The 21,976-nt window shown below is 42.5% G+C and overlaps 1 protein-coding gene across 5 annotated transcripts in view; it reads right to left on the minus strand.

The window, feature by feature from the left end:
• The window catches only part of dnah10 (dynein axonemal heavy chain 10), a 61,097-nt gene that overhangs the window by 23,085 nt on the left and 16,036 nt on the right, over positions 1–21,976 (minus strand). For all 5 annotated transcript variants that reach the window (XR_008388944.1, XM_053653760.1, XM_053653759.1 and 2 more), the window contains 39 exons: positions 21,451–21,607; positions 20,871–21,350; positions 20,017–20,175; positions 19,809–19,925; positions 19,581–19,683; positions 18,686–18,864; positions 18,360–18,571; positions 18,051–18,207; positions 17,727–17,960; positions 16,335–16,457; positions 15,963–16,196; positions 14,549–14,772; positions 13,863–14,132; positions 13,469–13,652; positions 13,059–13,193; positions 12,462–12,614; positions 12,172–12,360; positions 11,303–11,449; positions 10,951–11,142; positions 10,599–10,717; positions 10,335–10,493; positions 9,350–9,485; positions 8,794–8,916; positions 8,574–8,705; positions 8,194–8,410; positions 6,942–7,061; positions 5,861–6,006; positions 5,630–5,782; positions 5,139–5,399; positions 4,410–4,582; positions 4,231–4,324; positions 3,405–3,572; positions 3,129–3,317; positions 2,854–3,025; positions 2,337–2,540; positions 1,845–1,925; positions 1,325–1,522; positions 511–672; positions 228–402 (listed from right to left, as the gene is read on the minus strand). Coding sequence is in view for 4 of the 5 variants with exons in the window: in XM_053653760.1 (XP_053509735.1) it covers positions 228–402; positions 511–672; positions 1,325–1,522; positions 1,845–1,925; positions 2,337–2,540; positions 2,854–3,025; positions 3,129–3,317; positions 3,405–3,572; positions 4,231–4,324; positions 4,410–4,582; positions 5,139–5,399; positions 5,630–5,782; positions 5,861–6,006; positions 6,942–7,061; positions 8,194–8,410; positions 8,574–8,705; positions 8,794–8,916; positions 9,350–9,485; positions 10,335–10,493; positions 10,599–10,717; positions 10,951–11,142; positions 11,303–11,449; positions 12,172–12,360; positions 12,462–12,614; positions 13,059–13,193; positions 13,469–13,652; positions 13,863–14,132; positions 14,549–14,772; positions 15,963–16,196; positions 16,335–16,457; positions 17,727–17,960; positions 18,051–18,207; positions 18,360–18,571; positions 18,686–18,864; positions 19,581–19,683; positions 19,809–19,925; positions 20,017–20,175; positions 20,871–21,350; positions 21,451–21,607 (6,831 nt within the window). In the remaining variant the exon portion in view is untranslated. The remainder of the gene's footprint in view (positions 1–227; positions 403–510; positions 673–1,324; positions 1,523–1,844; positions 1,926–2,336; positions 2,541–2,853; positions 3,026–3,128; positions 3,318–3,404; positions 3,573–4,230; positions 4,325–4,409; positions 4,583–5,138; positions 5,400–5,629; positions 5,783–5,860; positions 6,007–6,941; positions 7,062–8,193; positions 8,411–8,573; positions 8,706–8,793; positions 8,917–9,349; positions 9,486–10,334; positions 10,494–10,598; positions 10,718–10,950; positions 11,143–11,302; positions 11,450–12,171; positions 12,361–12,461; positions 12,615–13,058; positions 13,194–13,468; positions 13,653–13,862; positions 14,133–14,548; positions 14,773–15,962; positions 16,197–16,334; positions 16,458–17,726; positions 17,961–18,050; positions 18,208–18,359; positions 18,572–18,685; positions 18,865–19,580; positions 19,684–19,808; positions 19,926–20,016; positions 20,176–20,870; positions 21,351–21,450; positions 21,608–21,976) is intronic.

The raw sequence follows: 21,976 nt of genomic DNA on the forward strand, positions 1-21,976 counted from the left end.
CTCGTCAGCAGCAGTTGAACGAAAGAAATGGCTCGGTACAGGGCAGTGACTCATACTGATTCACTTTAGCGACACTTAACGAAAGGAATCATTTGGAAATAAAACGTGTCTAATGTGCGTGTGTACTGTACGATTTCTTTATCTACGAACCCATTACATATACGCCAGGATCATGTAAGGTTCTGAAACGCACAAATATAAGGTGAGCGTCTCCAGTGTGCGCTCACCTGATCTCAGTGACGTCAGACTTTTCCAGGTCCTGCAGGGCGACGCGAGCTGCTTCCAAAGCAGGCAGAGCCTCGGCCAGAGAGCTCTCGGCATCCAGTTTCTCCACGGAGATCACTTTATTCTGCTCTGCGATCTCCTCGGCCTTCTCCTCCGCTAGCTTCTTCTTCTCCTCGGCTTCATTAATGACACAGGAGTTAGCACGATCCTAATCCTATCCGATATCCAATATATCTGGTAATCAGGGTCAAAAAATCAGATTGCTTTACGTATATCGATACTGACCGACAGCTGTGTTGGTGGAGATCTCGTTCAGCAGGATCTCGCAGGCGGAGGACTTCTCGGCCAGAACCACTTTCTGCTCGGCCAGCTTGGTGTTGAGCTCGGCGAGCTGCACACTGGCTTCCTCCAATTTATCCAAACCTCCTTCCAGTCGCTTACACTGAGCTACAACAGAGAGAGAGAGGGAGAGAGAGAGAGAGAGAGAGAATAAAGTTTTATAAGCTGTGGTATAACCCAGTTTTCCTGGCTTGGATGATTGAAAACTCAAGATGGTTGAAAAATGCACTTTCAATTAAAGTTAATTTAACTTAATTCTCAACTCTTCATACATACATTTAAACGCACACACACACACACAGGAGTTCGTCCGTCGGTTTCAACGAAGTTTCCATTTCTGCCTCCATCATGGAGAACACAAACTGGGACTCGACTTGTGCGTGAATTGGATTATAGTGAGGAAGACTTGTGCAGCATCGGCCTCACTCTCACTTCCCAGTGACCGCCATGATCCAGTGGCAAGACTGAGTCAAGACGACTGAGTCAAGACGACTGAAGATGGCCCCCGGACGCAGTGATTCACACACCCATTCATACACTTTGGACACTTTGGACATGCCAATCCGCCTACCATGCATGTCTTTGGACTGGGGGAGGAAACCGGTGTACCCGGAGGGAACATGCAAACTCCACACACACAGGGCCACGGTGGGAATTGAACCCCCAACGCTGGAGGTGTGCGGCGAACGTGCTAACCACTAAGCCACCGTGCGCCCCACACACACGCACACACACACGCAGAGATGAGCTATGTCCTCACCGAGGATGTACTTGTCCTTGTCCTCCAGTAGCTTGGAATAGGTGCTGATGAAGTCCAGGTAGTTTTTGGGGGTGACAAAGTTACTGCGGCGCAGCTTCTGCTGGAAAAGTTTGCTGTACTCTCCCACCGAGCCGTGCACCATACACACGTGACCTAGCACCGCCTCGGTGTGGGCTGCAGGTATCAGAGGGCTCTCACCTGGAACAGGAGACAAGCTGACACACTGAGAATATCTCTATTACCCGTCTGCAACAGATATCTCTGCAATTAACACCATATAAACACTATATAACGTTAAAGTGTACAGTGTTTTGTGTGATTAAAGAGTTAGAGAGTAAAGTTTTCCGACATCTTCAGGACTGAAGAGAGAGAGAGAAGAGAAAAAAAGAGAGGCTGGTGAGGGAACGACTGTTTACAACTTAAGTGAGAACAGATCGCGTTGTTATAGAAAAATAATCAATGTTGCCATGGTAACAGTAACTCTGTATCGATAGCGTTTTTACAGATGTTAGCGACTTACCCAGGAAGGACTGTGCGACTGCATGTAGGGCCTGAGGAGGCCACGGGAGGAACCAATCAATACCGGTGTTATTCACCAGCCCTGATCACCACACACACACACACACACACACACACACACTCATTAAGGTGTCCAGTGACGCCATTAAGACTCAAACAGAGTTAAGAGTCAAAAGAGGCCTCTCACACGCCCTTAACCAGAAAATATTGACACGCGATATCAGTGTGCTCAGGAATAAAAACAGTGGAAAAGAGCAGAATACTTACAAAAGTGCCTTAGAGGAATAAAAATGCAAATGCACACATTTATATGATATTATATTCATGAATATAATTTCGACTGAATCTGAGCGTGTTTGTTAATCCTAACTCGTATTAAATATCGTGTTGGTTTCAGATTCTTGAATTGAGGGTGTGTAAACTTTTGTAATTACTGTATCTGTATCACGCACAGTGAAATATAAATCTATAAAATGCCTGCCCCACATTGTACCTGGGAAGTTCCTGCAGCGGGTTCGGAGGACGTCCCCTACAGGAGACATGCCCAGGACGATGTGCAGGTTGTTGGCGCTCTTGTTCACAAAGTACTGCCACACGCTGTCTTTGGACGGCCCCGAGCCCATCTTCAGAGCCTCGTCGCGGATCTGATTCAGGATGGACTCCTTCTCGTCGTCAGGGAACAGCGCTGGAACCATTCCTGCACGCACAGAGGATCGCAAAATCGACATTTGTCCATACAGGCACTTATGGAAGTGTCTTTGACGGCAGATCGAAATTAAAGCATCTCTAAGTGTGCTTTTGTATCCATATATGGAAATAAGAGTGGCTCTGAGTGTGCGTCCATTAAAGACCATAAATGGTAATGTGGGTGTGTCTTTGAGACCATATATGGAAGTCTTAACAAGAATGAAGGAAATCATTGGATTTTTAGGACCTTACAGTAAGTTTGTAGTCTATTTAGATGGTGGATAGATGATGCTGTTATGGTCCAGAGGTCCAAAATGTTGTACCTGAGGTAAGCATGTTGTTGATGAGCTCCAGGAAGCCCTCCTCGGCCACATGGGCGTCAGTGAACAGGAACACAGTTCTCTTATTCTCAATGCCCAGTTTTAAGTAAAGAGTCTTCAGATCTTCACGGAAGTTAGACTCCGAGTATCCACGACTCAACACGATCTCAAACACCTACAGCCCAAAAAAATTAAAAATAAACCACCAGATAAGTAATAAATCTTAATGTTAGCAGTACTACTGTGATTTTTTTTTTCAATTAAAAAAAATGCATTACCTCACATCCTGCAGTGAAAGCAGCCAGTTTGGTTAAGGACTGTTTCCCAGACCCTCCCACTCCCACTAAGAGGGCGTGGCCACGGTCCATCCTGATGATGCGATGGATTCTGGTCAGGTGGTCCAGTGCGTCGTCGAAGAGCACGAGGTTCATCCTGGTCTTGTTCTCGTTGTACTCCTCGAGGATCTCCTGTAAGAAAAACAGAGAACACAGATGATTTTTCGGTTCTAAATGCTGATGCGCCAGAGATGTGCCGAGTTCACCTGATGCCAGCACCTGGAAAAGAGCTTTGCAGGCATCGTAATCCTGAATGTCCTCGTAGACTCTGGGCTCAGACTCGGTGAGGGCTGTTCTGTAATCTCCAAACAGGATTGGGTCTCTCATCGCTGACTCCAGATCAGAATTGAAATGCTCCTCTATCAGGGTTCTAATGTGTCCCTGGACCTGCAAACACATTGACAATAATAAACACAAATTAATCGCATGGATGAAATGTATATTTCCATCACTTATTGTCATACACTTTGGCTAACGTTGCAGATGGACGTCTGAAGTAATTATGATTGATTCTTACAGGATAAGAGAGCATCTTTAAATGTGTATGTCTTTAGACCAAACTGGCGATGCGAGTGTGTCTTGGAGGAAATTTTTGGAAATATGAGCGGCTCTGAGTGGGCGTGTCTTTGAACACATATATGGAAATGGGGCAGCTCTGAATGGGTGTGTCTTTAAGATCAAAGATGGTAATGCAGGTGTGTCTTTATGTCTGTATATGGTAATAGGAACATCTTAGTGTGTGACACCCTTAAGACCATAAATGGTAAAGTGGGCGTGTCTTTGAGGCCAGGTCGAAATGAAAGCATCTCTAAGTGTGCCTTAGTATCCATATATGGATATGTGAGCGGCTCTGAGTGGACGTGTCTTTGAACTCATATATGGAAATGGAGCAGCTTGGAGTGGGTGTGTCTTTAAGATCAAAGATGGTAATGCAAGTGTGTCGCCAGTGGATCAGCAGGAGAGAGAAAGAGAGAGAGAGAGAGAGACAGCATGTGTACGCGTGCTGCTACTGTTTTAGAAAGCGTCAGCGGACGGAGCGACTCACAAGGGCTTTGTCGGTTTCGTTGATGAGCCTGTCGTGGAACACTCTCAGACACTCGTTCCTCCAGACCCGCACAAACTGCGTGACCGTCAGGAACCTGCAACGAGTCACGATCGGAAACGACGAAATAAGTGACGAAGTGAAGGTTCGGTCTGATCAGAGGCTGCGAGGAGTGTACTAACCTCTCTGCGTTGGTCAGGGTCAGGCCGTTAAACACTCTGGACAGATCCCTCAGGTTGAAGATGTAGTGGAACTTAGAAGGAGTTGGTGGCAGGTCTTTAATGATGGATCTATACAGCTCCAGTGTGCAGGAGGTCAGCGTGTCACAGATCTCCTGAATACTTTCATGAAATGGCTTTTAAAAAAAAAAATCAACAGAACTTCTCAGCTAAACAGTGAAAACGTTACACTTATTAATATTATTTATTACTTAATTTATCTACCAACACTTTCCTGAAAAGTAAATTATTCCTTAAGAATTCTGGATTCTGATTGGTCAGAAGGTGACGATTCGTTTTCTATAACAGCATTAAACGGCAAACGTGTGTAATCGTTGATACGGTGGGGAAATGTGTTTCTTTAACGTGTACGGAAGGAGTCTCCAGTGTCAGCACTTCGCAACAGTCAGAGGTTTTCAGACATCTTCAGGATGAGGAGGAGTTTACACTCTTGCATTAAATAGAACGTAAATGTAGGGATAAACGTTTGAACGTGCCGTTCTGATTTAGAACAAATGCAAAAATTGCAATCGTTGACAAACTGCTGTGGTATAAGAGGGATAAAACACTTCAGGCCATGCTTTTGACATCATGAGTGTTTTACGCGTTAGAATTTTTGGATGTAGCCCATGAGTGTGTTTGTGTTTTTGTTTTTGTTAAAACTAATTGTTGTTGTACTAATGTGTCTCTCACCCTGGTGTGGCCCTTCAGGATGGAGGAGTAGATGAGATGCAGCGATTCCTCTTCAGGAAACGGGATGTTGAACACACTGAAGAGGGAGATGAAGCGAGGATCCACCTCGTTACGACCTCCACCTGCTTTCCCCATGGCTGCGATGAAGCCCAGGTCCTTCAGCGTCTTGCAGTTGAGTTCTTTTCCCCGGTCGTACATCCTGCCCTTGTCCAACAGCAGCTTCAGCAGGGCTATGGGCTGCTGTGTGCCGTAATCATCCACCTGCGAGCGAGAGGGAAAGAGAAGAGGGGAAAATACACCAATACATCCACAGTGAAGTTCAGCTCGTATTTATAGATGACAGCAAGTACCAGTGTGTCCTAAACCAAATCAGAAGACAACGATATTTACAGATCAACTACTTCGTGTTTGTGTACACTTTAGTACACCTCGGCGTTTTTTTGTTTGTTGTGGTTGTTTTTTTTTACAATTACATGCACTCATAGACGTACTCGTGGCATGTTGAGGTCGTCCATAAACAGCAGCAGTCTCTTGCCCGTGGGAGGGCCGTAGGTCTCCTTGGTTCTCTTCTCGACGCTGGCCTCCAGGTTCCTCTGTAGGTCCATGGATGTGGTTCTCGATGAGAAATTGATATTCAGGACCGTCTGGAACATAGAAAAAAATCAGTTTCAAACGTAACATTTAAGGAATACGGCGTAATGGAAAACGTACACGTGACTCACGGTCGTATCGGGGTTCAGACTGTTGAGGAAGTTCTGCGTGGTGGCTGTTTTCGAAGTTCCAGATTCTCCCACCAGCAACACCGGCCGCTTCACCTTCACCATCTGCTCCAGCAGCCAGTTGGTGCGAGTGGTATCGACGGTGGGCACTGAGAGAGAGAGAGAGAGAGAGAGAGAGAGAGAGAGAGATGAATGCAGGACGGTACAGAGAACTATAGAGATATTCAGCCAGCAATGCAGTTTTTATTCAAATCATAGTCTATCCTCTGAGTCAGGTTTGGTGTCTGAGCTTGGCTACCACGTTAATATAATTAAAGAATATTAACTAAAGTATCACTTTAAGAGGAACGCCTGTACATCTGCTCATTTATGCAGTTATCTAATCAGCCAATCATGTTGCAGCACCACAATGCATACAGTCACGGAGACACAGGTGAGGAGCTTCAGTCACGTCACGTCAAACATCAGAATGAAGAAAAACCTCTGTGATCTCTGTGACTTTAACCGTGGTATGGTTGTTGGTACCAGATGACCTGGTTTCAGTAACTGCTGATCTCTTGGGATTTTCACACACAGCAGTCTCTATCGTTTACACAGAATGGTGCGAAAAACATGGAGTACGCGACAGTAAAGAAAAAATGGCTCATATAATCAGTCTTTACAACGGCGGTGAGCAGAAAAGCGTCTCAGCATGCACAAAACATCCAACCTTCAAGTGGATGAGCTACAGCTGCAGGTTCCTCTCCTGTCAGCCAAGAACCGGAATCTGACGCTATCATGGACACAGACTCAAACAAACTGGACAGCTGAAGATTAGGAGAGAAAAAAAAATTCACCTGGTCTGTGTTTTTGGCTTCACAAAGAAAACGTCGGCTTTTTTGTTGCTGTCGCACAACGCTAAACCGGTAGCCGTACTACGTGCTTGCCTTACATGTTTAACGACGTTAGCACTTTAGATCCAGTGCAAAACCACAGAAGCAAAATTTAGACAGCAAACGTGTCTGATTGTTGGCAGATTATCAGAGAAAGAACGAAAATGATAAATAATACGGATTGAATTTGAAAAGCGTGACTGTAACTTTACCGAGAATGTCGATGAAGTTCATGTCAGGGTCGTGGATGTATTTGGGGACCAGCGAGCTCCAGGGAGTCCACTTCTTTACGCTCGCATCGAAGTGGAAGTCATAAAGAGTCGGCAGGAAACCTGAAACAATACCACAGATGTGTAATATCTAATCTATAGCCTACAAAACGACGGGAAGTCCCGATTCATTACCTTTTCAGAAGTATTTGGGTTTTTTTTTTAAAACAACCACTTATAACTTCAAGTTAAACTCTGCTCGATTAAATCACACTCTGGCCCCGCCCACACAATGATGTCATACTTAAAAAAAATATATGTGTGTCATATATCGAAAAAAAACCCCAATAAAAACGTAGTGTTTAGAAAGCTCTGCGTTCATTTCGTTATAATTTTCTTCATTTTGCTCGATTGCGTCTTCGTTTTTCTTTCTTTCCGGGATTTTTCTCATTCCTTCCTTTTTCCTATTTCCCCTCGTTATTTTCTAATCTTTCTTTCGTTCAATTTGTCTTTATTTTTATTATGTTTCCCTTCTCTCCCTCCCTCCCTTAGATTTTCTTCTTCCTTCATCTTTGCGATTCATCTTCTTTCCTTTTCAATTCTTTCTTTTTCTTTTTTTGTTTTCCTTCATTGCTTCTTTCCTTCTCGCCCCCACTCTCGAAGTAGGCTTCTTTCTTCCTGTTTCAGTTTTTTTGTTTTCCCACCTTCCTTCTTACCTTCTCTCTCTCTCCCCCTCCTTTAGTTTTCTTCTTCCTTCATGTCTCATACTTCGCTTTTTTTCAGTTCTTCCTTTTCCTTTTTTATGTTTCCCTTCCTTCCTTTTTCCTTCTACCCCTCCCTCCCGTATTTTTTCTCATTCCTGTCTTTCATGTTTTCCTTTTCTTTTTCAATTATTTTTCTCTCCTTACCTAACTTAATGTTCTTCTTACTTCATGTTTCATATTTCCCTTCTTTCTTTTACGTTTTTTATGTTTTCCTTTCCTCTTTCCTTCTATCCTTCTCTCCCTCCCTTCTTTAGTTTCCATCCTTCTTCACGTGTCATATTTCCTTTCTTTCTTTTTCAGTATAGTTCTCCTACTTATCCTAGAGTTTCTAGTGAAATGTAACCGTGGACCTAGTTCTTTAGAGTCCTACGCTAACTCCAGAGCTGGAAATAATAACACACGATAAAAAAAAAAAAAGGCCAACAACAACAACAAAAATAAATAAACAAATAAATAAAAAGAAACAAAATTGTTTCGATTTCCAAAATTACCGGGTAGCTCTCCAGGGCCGGCGAGCGTTCTCTCATCGTGGACGGAGGTGAGACCGGACAGCCTCTTAACGAAGTCATCAAACTTCTTCCGGCCGCTGTCTAACAGCGAGGCTCCGAGCGAGCAGTACAGAGCCTCGATGTAGAAACTCTCCAGCTCTTCTGAGGAGAACTCTGCGGGTTCCAGCAGAGCGTCCAGCATCATCGACAACTGCACCACCTGCAGAGCAGTAGACCGTCAAGGTAGAGCGTCTTTGTACAGCTAGGCTTTAAATCCGTGTGTCCAGAGATGAAACTTACACAACATTCTCTTTACTCTAAACGTATTGTAATCCGCTGAGACTTCACATTATCTGTCTAACAGTGAAATGTTATCAGCTCACCATGTTAAGATCAGTCTGTGGGACGATCGTCTTCAGCTTCTCTCCTTGTTTACCGTCTACGATTCCCTCCACTATCATGTCTATGGTGCTGGGGACGTATTTCTCAAACAGTCTGTTCAGATCTTCTTGCTCCTGTGACCAAAATATCGTATTAATATCTCAGAACACAACATGAGAAAAGACTTGTGCACTGTTACTGCGCCGCACGTCCGGCTCTTACTCCTGCGGGCCTGTCCTTCACCCATTTCTGCCAGTAGGGGGCGTAGCGTAGATATTGTGGATCCACAAACACCATTCCGCAGCGAGACACGGTGGCAGGAGACGCGTACTGCAGATCTCCGACCTGAAAGCAAACATCTGGGTGAAATCTAAACATGCCAGTTATTCAGTGTCCCACTGTCACGTGTCTCGGTTTTACATCGCTACAAAAAAAAATGCGAACAAAACCTCTTCTTGGATTTTCTGTGTTTTATCTCCAGTCTGTTGTATTAGCGCCCTCTTCAGGACAGTTTGAGAAAAATATTTAGCTCAGCACTTACTATGGTGGAGTGTGGAGCAGATTTCCTTATTGTTTTCTTCTTATATACTGTTATTTAATCCTGTACAGCGATTAGAGTTATACACAGAGAGAACTTTATAAAGGACAGGAGAGGGGGCTGGGGTCATGGTTAAAGGCGGGGCTTTCTGGTAGCTCTAAAACTAGACTTGTTCAATTGGTTATTAAACATTAAACGTGCTAATCCAGGATTAACCTGTACATCACTGACTGTCATCACCTCAAACAGGAGAGCGCAGTGACTCTGCAGACGGATCCTCTCTCCGTTAGCGAGAGTCAGCAGCTTGTTATCATCCATCACCGAGTTCATGTTCTCCACCCACAGAGCGTCTACGTCCCCGTCAAACAGGACGTACCTGTGGGGTGCAACAAATGTTGAATATTAGTGTTTTAGACCTGGGAGAGCTGATCACACACAGTGCTTAAAGAAAGAGTGAAGCTTATTATAACAGGAAAATGGGGAATAAATCTGGAACAGGAAGTTCAACAAGGACAGATGGGTGTGATGGTCAGAGGTGCACATACTTTTGGTAGATATTCAGATGGGATGTGGACTGTTATGAGTTTGCGTATGGTAAAATAATCACCATGGGCTTCATAGTGTTCAGTCCAGAAGTTACGCCAATAGTTGCACTACACGGCCAAAAGTATGTGCACCCCTAACCATCCTACCCATATGTCCTTGTTGAACTTTTGTCACACTGAGATTAATAAAATCTGCGTCTAGTTCACGCCTCTGAGGTTGCCAGAGTTTTCTTGAACGGAAGTATATGAGACAGGGTTTAATACTCACCTATAAAATCTAACAAACAAACAAAAAAATCACAGATAGAAAGTGCGGCTTGAAAAAGAAAATATGTTTTTTTTTTCCCCCCCTACTGCTGTCAAAATAATATGATGTCACATAAATGTAAAAGACAATACTGTATACAAATGAAAAATAAAACCGGCTGCTATGATGATAACCGAATGGGAAGATGGTGAAGATTTAAATAAATCGAATAGGGGGCTAGTATATCACCAAATATATTGCTGCATGAATAGTCCCAGTTGTAGTTATCACTTTATTATTGTTAATCTCTGCAAATTTGATTTGACTGAACAATATGGCATCCGCCCCCTCGTTATTCTTTTATACACGTGTGTTTGTGTGCATGTGTGTTTTTAGAGGATCACTCGCAGATGTTACCCAAGCCGACTGCTACCTTCTCTCGTTTTTGTCTGTCGGTCTGTTGATGTCTCGGAAGATGTTGGACAGAATCCCATCAGTCCAGTCTCGAGTAACCGGATCCAGGACGCCGTAGAGCTCGTTCACGCTCATGGCTTTGGGGTTTAGCGTGTGCAGTTTGGTCATCAGGCCCAGCCTGTATGGCACACGGTACACAGCACACACAGTTTAGACATGAGGTGCTTTTTGAAAAAGAAAGAAAATACTAAAGTGTCTACATTGGCGTTTAAGAGATGGAGACCTAGTTTGAGCTTGGCACAGAGTATTAATAACCACGGATTTGCCCCCTCCTGTGGGTCCTACCACCATGGTGGTGTGTCTGGTCATCATGGTCTCATACAACTGGACCACTTTGTCCACCTGCAGCCAGAATGAAGAAAGAACAATAAACTCATCAGTGCTTTAGATCAGGAAATCAGTGGTTTGTGATTCAGGTGTTGGAGGCAAGTCCTCAGCAATTCTAAATACACCCTACACCACAGCGCTGTTGAATTCTGAATTCTCAGAAACCGTTCTGACTTGAGTTATTTATACAGGAACATCAAAGAACAATCGCCTGTGAGATAAATCTATGGTAATCTACATGGAGGCACCTGATTGGGCAGCAGAATGTATTTATTCTCCTGCAGGACGGTCTCTACAGCGTCATTAAAGTTGGGGTAGCGCACACGTGGGCAGTCCAGTCCTGGGAACAGGTCTGAGATCAGTCCTAGGAACAGTGGGACGTCCTCGAAGACAAATTTTGGGAGGTTCATGTCCCTCAGAGCTCGCATCAGCACCACATCCTGACAGAGAGGAGGCAAAGAGAGAGACAGAAAGAGAGAGAGAGAGAGAGAGAGAGAGAGAGCACAAACAATAGATGTGTACTAAACCTCTCAGGAGGTCACGGGGCAGTCTAGCGTTGGTTTTAAAGTAAGCGAGGACTTCCGTTTAAGTGCTCGTCACCTCGTCGAGCTCAGGAGATCCTCTCTTCAGCGCTCCTGCTACGACTAATACAGATTTGAGCGCTCGCAGCCCGAAATCATAGTGAGACTGTTTGGACAGCTGCTCCCGTGCCAGTTTATACAGCACCGTCATCTTCTTCGCCAGCACCTGCAACACGGAAACCACGTTTATTCGGAATGATCAGATCGACATTTACATTCACTTGGGTGATCTGAGCGTACTTAAACGCAGGCGATCATTAGAGTTGCTTCAAAATACGTTAAACGTGCAGCTTTGCAGTTGTTTCGCCAAAAAAAAAAAAAAACCTCCACAGAAAAAGATGGAGCTGTGTACCTGGATTTTGGAAAGTAAAAGTACAGATGTATTATATACTACTCGGTTACTACAGTTGAATTCTTTTGAAAGGTAGAAGATAAGAAATTCATGAGGACTAACAGTACTTAAGAGTAAAAAAATAATGCAGTCAAAACAATCTTTGAAAATCATAACAAATTTCCACAGGAAATGTTTTCCTTCGAATTAATACGGTAGGTCTGCAAGACGCTCTACAGTGATGGATTCAAATAAAGTAATGTAATCTTTGATATGGTGAAGTTTTCCATAGTTCGCACTTATGGAAGGAGTCTCCAGTGTCATCACTTTGTAACGGTTAGACGACCGTTCATAGCTGCTATAACCTGAGTGGAAACACGGGAACTATCATGCTTCAGGGATGTTCCATAACATTAAACGTAACAACAAATGGATAAAAAGTATGACGTGCCGACCTTTAATAAAAAGAAAATTGTACTCGTTGTTAAAACGCTGCGGTCTATGAGGAAGAAACAGTAACTCTGCTTGGATAATATACTAGAATCTGAGACGGTCACCTTAGCCATGCGGAAGCCTTCTGAGAACAGCATGATCTCACAGATCTGCTGGAAGTCGGGGAGGATGACCACCACGGGCCGGAAGAGAGCCTTCACAGACTCGGGCAGCTCGGTGCGCCCGGCATAGCCCGGGTTCATGGTGATGAAGATCCCCATTCGCGAGTCCAGACTGATCTCCTGACCCTCAAACTATCAGCAAGTCAAGACCATACACGACCACAGGAGTTAAATTCCCTTGCCGTGAAAAGATTTTCCAAATGAAGCAATGGTTAGAAGATAACGCGACTCACATGGAACCTCTTGAGCCGCAGGATGAGAGCGTTACGGATGGTGTGGATCTGGGAGGAGATGACGGACAGCACGGAGGCGTCGATGCGGTTGAATTCGTCGAAGCAGCCCCAGGCTCCACACTGAGCCAAGCCGGAGAAGATCTTCCCAACCGCCTAGAGATGAAGAGGAACGCATCCAGCTCATCATCGTAAGGTAACGAGGACTCTTAGCTACTCATGATATCAACAACATAACAACAATGCTCATCAACAAGGGTACGAAAGGTGCTAGTGCTCATCACAAGCTACGTTAAATGCCCTATTTATTTCTATTTCAGACTAGAAATAATGATCAGTTCTTTTTTTATAATCACTAATGGTAAAGTAGTGATGTTTGCTAAACTAGACTTTTGATTTGGTTTTGTTTTTTTGTTTTTATAGTTCAGTAGGTAGTAAACTGAAGAACTGTACTGTCCTTACATTATACCGTGAATAAGTACTAGTACTGAATTATACAGTATACAGCATGTCAGTCGCTACTATTTGTAATAAAAACATTATAAATTTAAAAAAAAAAAAACTCTAGCTGCTGTGAAATGTTAGAAGTCTAAGACTTACCATGTAGTCCATTCCCTCACCACAGTTAGTGACCACACAGAGCAGAGCCAAAGCCTTGGCCAGGTCTTTAGTGGTCTCTGTTTTACCAGTACCTGCAGGTCCGGCAGGTGCTCCACCCAGGTACATCGACAGGGCCTACAGAAGGCGTTACGCGTTAGCCTAACTTCATGTACGTTATTTTAACGTGTGTATAAGTGTATAGAGGAAATGTGTTATATACAATGGAATGAAACAACAACAACAACAACAAGAAGCAGTTATTCTGTATTAACTTATGTTGTATGTTGCTTCAGTCTTTAACATGTCTTGTTAACTTTTTAAAAACTTTTCATTATATTTATTGCTTAATTAAAAATACAAAATTCATGCACTTTTTGTGTGTGTATGTGTGTGTATGTGTGTGTACGTACCTGTGTGAGTGTGAGGTAGATGCGGTCAGTGAGTGGAGTGATGACCAGTCGGCCGTTCAGGCCCATGTACTCGTATCCGTAGGAGAACTGAGCCGAACACTGACGCACGTACAGATCGTCCGATTCTTTGACCCAGTAAAATCTCAGCTGACTTTCCCACTCGAAGTCACGAGCGTCTGTGATACTGCAGAAACGTTAACGTATCCGAACCGGCGCTTTAATATCGACCCGTCGGACCTGCTGTTCTACAGAATCAATCTTTTAACCAATCAGAATCCAGGATTCTGTAACGTGTACTGCACTTCACTGGGCTGAACGTTTGTTAATCCTGTTTTTTAAATGATTAATGAACATGAACACAACTTACACAGCGATGATGTCGACAACGTCCTACCTGTCCCTGACGAAGCTGTCCACGATGTCTCTGGCGTGGACGTCGATGATGAGCACGGTGTTGAGTTTGCGCCGGTCGTTCTTTTTTAAAGGCTGCGTGATGCGCATGACCAGGTCGTCGATCTGCTCGTGCATTTTCTTGGCGTACTGTTTGAGGGCCTGCTTGTCTCCGGCGCTCACCTTGCGGAAGACGTCCTCCACCTCCCACGTCCACCAAACCTGGTTCCCTGCCAGCACGACCATGCCCTGGTAGTCCAGCATCCAGTCCACCCTGAGGCACAATCAACAACACCAGACTGAGAGGTCAGGGTGAGGCTGATGATTAATCGAGGACATCAGGAAGAAACCTTGAGAGGAACCTGGGCTCCAAATTAAATTAGAGATAAATGTTGACGAGTAAAACGCAATACTTACTAGTAAAAAATATCATTCTTTAATTCAAATTCTGGCTAGTAAACTTGTATTTTTACTCATTAAAATGTAAATGATGACGTTACATTACTTCTAAAAGCTACTACTTTTCAGCATGTTATCGTGCAGGAACATCTGCAAATGAGGAGCTGTTCTCATGTAAGAAGATTTCTTTCCGCCTCCTCTGATCATAACGTCCCTTTCACCTCCCGTCAAAAAACTTGAAACAGGAAGTAACTTGATGTAGACTGCGCCAAGACGACCCAAATCGCACACCTGGACTTGTCGCGTTCGTAGAAGTAGATGGCCTCCTTGGTGATGAGCCTGTTGGTCCTCCTCATCTCCAGCAGAACGGCCGTCATCCAGTCCTCCACTCGTCCCTCGGCTGGGACGGCCTGCCTGAGCTCCATCACCTCCCCTTCTGCCGACACCATGGCTGCCACCACCGTCTCGCCGTTCGTCCCCGTGTCGAAGCGCAGGGATGCGATGTTGTCGTACATCTGCAGGATGAAACGAGAGTCATTTGGCCTGAAGATCAGCAAGGTTGTGTTTTTTCTTACGAAGCACAGATCACGCCAAATCGCTCTCCTACACAGTGTAAAATAATGTAACGTAACAGAACGTAACGTACAGTAAAGTCATATCATGTAACGTAATGTAACGGAACAGAACAGAACGCAATGTAACATAACATACAGTAAAGTCATGTCATGTAACGTAATGTAACGGAACAGAACAGAACGCAATGTAGCGTAACATACAGTAAAGTCATGTCATGTAACGTAATGTCACGTAACGTAATGTAACATAACATACAGTAAAGAAAAGTCATGTCATGTAACGTAACGAAATGGAACAGACACTGATTTAAAGTAACGCAGCGTGACACAACGTAACGTAATGTATTGTAACGTAGTGTAACGTAAAGTAATCTCATGTCATGTAACAAAATGGAACAGACCGTAATTTAACGTAACGTAACACAGTGTAACGTAATGTAATATTTTGTTATATTACATGTAACTTACATGTAATATAACATGTAATATATAATGTAACGTAATGTAACGTAACGTAAAGGCATGTCATGTAACGTAATGAAATGGAAATAAACATAATGTAACATAACGTAATGTAACGTAACGTAAAGTCATGTCATGTAACGTAATGGAACGGAACATAACGTAATGTAACATAATGTAACGTAACGTCATGGAACAGACCGTAATTTAACCAAACACAACGTAACGTAATGTAACGCAGTGTAACGTAACGTAATGGACTGTAACATATTGGAATGGAACGGAACATAATGAAATGTAATGTAACTGTATGTCATGTAACGTTATGTAATGTAACGTAACATAATGTTATGTAATGTAACGTAGTGTAATATAATGTAATGTAATGTAACATTATGTAATGTAATGTAATGTAATGTAACTTTATGTAATATAACGTAATGTAATGTAACATTATGTAATGTAACGTAACAATGTTATGTAATGTAACGTAGTGTAATATAATGTAATGTAACGTAACATTAAGTAATACAACGTAATGTAATGTAACATTATGTAATGTAACGTAATGTAATGTAACTTTATGTAATATAACGTAATGTAATGTATTAGGTATATTATGTATAGGATGTTCCTGAAAACGTCACGCCCAAACACACTCCCGCTACCTTGATCATGTGCTCCTGGACGCAGGACGGCTCGCTGCTCCCCAGAATGCTGAGCAGCTCGTCATCGGAGATGAAGAAAAAGCGTGGGAAGGCGTTGCGTTTGGAGTCCAGGTAATCGTTCAGGCTCTTCTGGCAGCACTCTAAACCTTCACTCAGGTTCTGCAGGTCCGACAGGCGATTCGGTACCAGGCAACACCTCTTAATACCCGGGTCCTTCACTGTTTCCGACATGATCTGTGGACAGACATGACACACAATTGCCATCTATCTCATTCCTCCTCTTCTACACTGAATGTTGCCTGAATCAGTGGGCTTTGAATATATTTCTTTTTAAAAAAAAAACACACACACATAAAAGCAAAAACGGGTCACCTTTTTAAACATTCTGTCAATGGTGTCAAATTTCTTGGCCTCCTCGGGCAGCTGAGAGCGAATATCACCTCCGATAAAGATGCTCTCTAAATACATCCACTTCCTCTGCACCAACATCCAAACCTGAACAGTACGAGATGATGAATATTTATGAGATTATTATAATATTTAAGCATTACATAAAAGGCTTCACAAACTCCTGATATAATACAGAGTACTAACTTTTGTATGAACTTTTGTAATAAAGTGTAAAAACCTGCTTGGTTACTACTACTGCTATTTTCAGTTTGTGAAATGTATTTAATCATTTTTGTTATTTTATTATACACTGGAGTGTAACATACACACACACACACACGCACACACACACACAGTTTTTTTTAAGGTAGAATTTATCATTCAACAAATTCAATATTATTTATAATATGGAAAATACAGTAGAATTTATAGTCTGGAAAATATATTAAGAATTTAGAAAATTTGATAAAAATGTATGCTCTGGGAAATAGAGTGAGGTTTATAATTGATCAATTACAAAATCTGTAATAATACAGTAGAATTTATAGTCATAAAATTTATAGTCCCTAATTTCTCCATCTGGGGATTAATAAAGTATTATCTTATCTTATAAAAGTAAGATGAAAAGAACTCTGGAAAATACTGTACAGTTTATCGATTGGAAAAAAATGATAACGTATAGTCTGAAAAAAAAAAGATTAAGAATTTATACTAAAAAAATATATTATGGAATTTATAGTCTGAAAAATGTTGGTAAAATGTGTAGTCTGAAAATTCTGATAAATATGTGAAGAATCTAAATTTAGTAAAATAAGATGGAATTTATAGTCTATAAAATTCAGTAGAGTCTGAAAACATATGGTAGAATTTATATTTAAATATGGTAAAAAAAAAATTATTATCTGGAAAATACTGTGAAATTTATAATTTATTAATTATACAATCTATAATAATACAGCTGAATTTACAGTCAAAAAGTAAGATGGAATTTATAATCTGAAAACTTTGACAAAAATTGCATTCTGGAAAAGTCAGGACATTTTTTATTTTAAATTAAGATTTATAAATTGGGGGGGAAAAAATTAAATTATGTATGGAACATACAGAAAAATCTATAATCTGATAAAACAAGGTAAAATTTACAGATTGGAAAAATGATACCATTGATATTCTTAAAAAAATAAAAAACAGATTACGAATTTAATCTAAAATAGGATATGATAGAATTAATAGTCTGAAGATTTTGGTAAAATCCTGAAAATATGGTATTACATTCTTAAATATTAAATTCTGAAAAATCTGTTAAGAATTTATAGTTGTAATTATATTCTGAATAAAGTTTTATTTTATATAGAATGTACTGTATGTCCTGACCTCGATGACCTCGCTGATGAGTGACAGGCTCTTTTCCCACTGCTGGATGGTGGACAGGAACGGCCCGACGAAGCGGCTCCCCGCCATGCTCTGCAGGTTCACGGCATTATCGTCCAGGTTCTGCAGTATCTCATCCACCGAGCCCAGGATGGAGCCTCGCTCCTGCATGCCTTTAAAGTAACGCTGCATGGTGAACTTCATGTTCTCCCACGTGTCCACCACCTCCTTCACACCCTGTAAAAACACATACAGGAAAATATCCATAAAGATACGCAGCTACGCGGAAACCGAGACAAGAGGTGGACCCGTAGGAAACTTCTAGACCTTCTCTATGCTGAGCTCTTTGACAGCTGAGGTGACGATTTCTCCGATGACGCTGCCGTGTTTGTGGAGCTCCATGGCAAACATGTTCTCCAGCGTGAAGGTGTCTGGGTTTATCTTGAAGCTGGTTCCTGTTCGTGCCATCAGCTCGTTCCAGTGCCTGGGACAAAGAAAAGGCATTAAATCCAACAATCAGGTCTAGAAGTACTGAAGTTCTGCTTCAGCGTTGCTGATTCTGTGCTGATTTATTTTAAGAACGGCATCATTTTTAGTAGAGATGTAGAAAGAAAAATTCAGTTTTTCAGTTTTAACCTGTCTCTCAGAGCCTCGTTCTTCAGGTCCAGCAGCAGCGGCAGAGACTCTCTGAACTCTTTCAGATGTCCCTCCAGGAAGAAGGCCACAGGAAGAGCTCTCACATCTTTAGGCAGCTTCCTGAGCTCCTTAATGAAACCCTCCACACCTTCCTGAAGCAGCTGGATGTTCAGGTTCACCCACAGCGTCTGAGACCATTCTGCCTTAGCAGCCTAAAATAAAAAAAAAAACTATTTTTTTAAAAACACAGCGAAGTTTGGGTTGATTTTTAAGGTACTTCTATATTACAACGTGTCTACAAAAGACAACCAAACGGAGCGGACGACCTTCTGTTCCTCGTAGACCTTGTAGATCTGCCTCAGGCCTCTCATCTCCTGTTGTACACTCAGAAGTTCTGGGTACATGGTAATGGGAAGGTCAAAGAGCTTCTCAGCGTTGGCTAGCTCCTGACGGCTCGCCTCTGTCTTAGCCAGATCTGCCTCATAAGCACTCATAACCATCAGTCCTGCAGGTGGGAAAATATTCAGGATTACCATTAGATTAAATCCAATTTTATTGACTTGAACGAATTTCTTCCACGTCCGTTGTGTTGCGCTCGAAATATCCAAAATATCGGGATTATATCTGGATAGGACTCATCACTCTGGATAATTAGGTGTAAATGCATCCTGATTTTAAATCTGATTGTTCACAAACCAATAGACGCTATAGTCAGACAGCACACCGGTCAACCAAAACACCTCTAAAAATATCATAACATACACGGCACATAGCTTCTGTCTTCTGTCCTCTGAGCTCAATGAAATCAGTTAAGCTGATTTGCTCATTTGCATATTAATTGTGATTCAGCAATCAGAATTCATGACTTCATCACGAGTATATAACGGCTTACACTTAAACTTTTTTTTTTAAATCACCCTCTGCATACTTTTTCCAGCTTATCCGTGTCCTTAGTTAGAAAAAAAAACAGACTACTGCACCTTTAACTAGCAGAAAAAAGGATTTTCACAAATGTAATACCTGCCCTTCAGCCGTATAAATTTGCGCATGCAATCTCCGGTGCGTAAATTGCACTGACTCCGCCCACTATTTTGCGATGGCTCTTTCGGCATTACTATCAGCTTACACTTTTTGTATTTGTTTTTTTCAGGGTGTTATTAAGTTTGCAGTCATTTTTCACACACGCAGACCTTTATAAAACCAGCGAACACGTGTGCGTACCTTTCTCCAGGTTGTCTCCTATAGCTCCCGGTCCGTCCGTGTTAAAACTCTCGGCAAAGATGGACAACTCCTGCTTATACTGCTCTATCTGTTCCACGGTGATCTGACCAGGTATGAGTCCATAGACGAGAATGAATGATGAAATCATATCGTTGTAAAATGGTTACTCATTTCATATTTTTTAATAATACAGTACGATCGGAGGCTGAGCGATTTCACAGAGCTCACTTTGGTGAAGGTCTTCTTGACTTTGCCCAGGCGGCGATCCACCCGTCGGGCCTCAGCGAACACGTCTCTCCACAGATTCTCGATGCGGGCTACCAGCTGCAGCTCGTCCTCCTCGGCCTGTGCGGTAAATAAATCCAATCAACCCGGCATCTTCTTTTTTATTTTTGCAACAAATAATCATTTCCAGAAGAGAAACGGTGGAGCTCACCTGTATATTATACATGGCCAGAGTCCTGTATCTCTCCTGGACGTCTCTGTATCGCATCTCCACTCTCAGAGACATGTTCCGGATGTCGGAGATTGTCCCGAGGATGAACTTCAGGTTTTCCAGCGTGTCGGGAGATCTCTTTAGATTGTCTGACAGTTGCTGTTTACAGTGACAGGAAAACTTTTAAACGGGTTCAACTCGGTTTAAGTCAAGTCGATTTCAAACGATGGCTCTGTTAGTTTGTGAAGGTTTATTAATTCATCAGAAAGCTGTCCTACATGTCCTGCGTCCTAGTGGACTAAACTGTATTCCAGAATTCTAGCGTGAGGTTTAGGATGTAGCATGTGTCTCACTTACGTTATTTATATATGTCTATTAATTTCCTATAACAACACGTCCCAGAGTGTTTTATTCCTCTTACATCGCAGCAATTTGCCAACGCTAACGTTTTGTATTTATCTGAGGACGGAATATAGCTACATATCGTCGTGCAAACGTCCACGAAATGAGTTCCCGCTTAGGTTAAAGCAGCTAGAAACAGTCGTTCTCTCACCAGCCTTCTCTTCATTCTCTCTCTTGAAGTTAACAAGACAAAACTCCTGCTAAAGTTACAGCTTTACCTCTGACACTGGAGACTCCTTCCATAAAACGTTAAATAAACATCTCCTTACAGAAAAAAAACCTTCATCACATCATAGCAACAACTACACCTTTATATATATATATATATATATATATATATATAGGTCAATTAATCAATAGAAAATGAATCAGCACCTTCTGTGGTATTAAATAAATTGATTTACTTATTGATCTGAGCATCTAATGATCGCATTTTTACAAAAATAAATCACCTGGAACTCATTGCGCAGCGCGTGTAACTCCTCCCGGGCCGAGTCATTGAGTAGCCTGCCCAGCGAAGTGACCCACGCCTGAGCGTTCTCCAGCACGGTGCGTCCCAGCGGCTCCAGGTTCAACCTGATGATGTGTTCGTCCTTCACCAGCGGCTGCTGCGCCACCTCCCGACTGAGGTTCGAATAGAACTGCAGCTTCTCGTCGTAAATCACGCACGAGGGCTTCTTGGCTGCGAACTTCTCCAGCATGATGGCCTTGTCGAGCTTCCAGAGGGTCCGGTAGCGTCTCCAGTCATTCAGGTAGCGGGCGACGGAGCCGAGGAGCCGCTGTGCGTTCTGGGATGCGGTCATGGCGCGCTCGTTCACTTGCGGCAGCTGGCACAGCTCGCTGTAGAAGCTGAAGACGAACGGCTCGTCCTCGCTGTCCACGCGCTGCGGAGGACACTCGATACACGTGCCTTGCATCCAGCGAACGAAATGCTATGGGGTTCACAGTTAACAGATTTATGTGCCTAATAATAATAATAATAATAATAATAATACAGATATGTTAAACAGCTGAACAGAGATGAGAGTTTACCTTGGTGCTCTCCACACAGTCCCTCACACACTGCATGATCAGCTTGTACACCTCGTTGCTTTTGGGGTGCAGCACGATCAAAGGAGCAGAGAGAATGGTCTCGATTTGGAAAAGTGGGGTGGAGCCCAGCAGGGCAGAGTTAAACACCTGTAGGTTCCTTGCCACACACACGCACAAAACAGTATTATGAGCCTTGTACATGATTTCATTTCAGAAATTCAACTTACTAGGTTTCAGACCACGTTTTATTGGACAGCTGTGATTTTGCTGCAGAACGTGGAGCAGTGTCACGAAGGCTAAAGTCAAAAACACGTGCAGTAAACTTCAAAAGAGGTTAGAGTAGGATTCTCCACACTCAGCCATTTTATAATTCAAAATAATATTAATAGATTTATTCATATTTAGAAGTAAAGCTAGCTGGTCTAATCTTCTCAGTGTTCTTAGTGGTTTCACAATAATACTAAGCATTATTGTTATTATTATTATTATTATTATTATTATTACTATTATATATCTTTATTTTGGG

The sequence above is a fragment of the Ictalurus furcatus genome, chromosome 22, assembly GCF_023375685.1.
Source record: "Ictalurus furcatus strain D&B chromosome 22, Billie_1.0, whole genome shotgun sequence".
NCBI lineage: Eukaryota > Metazoa > Chordata > Actinopteri > Siluriformes > Ictaluridae > Ictalurus > Ictalurus furcatus.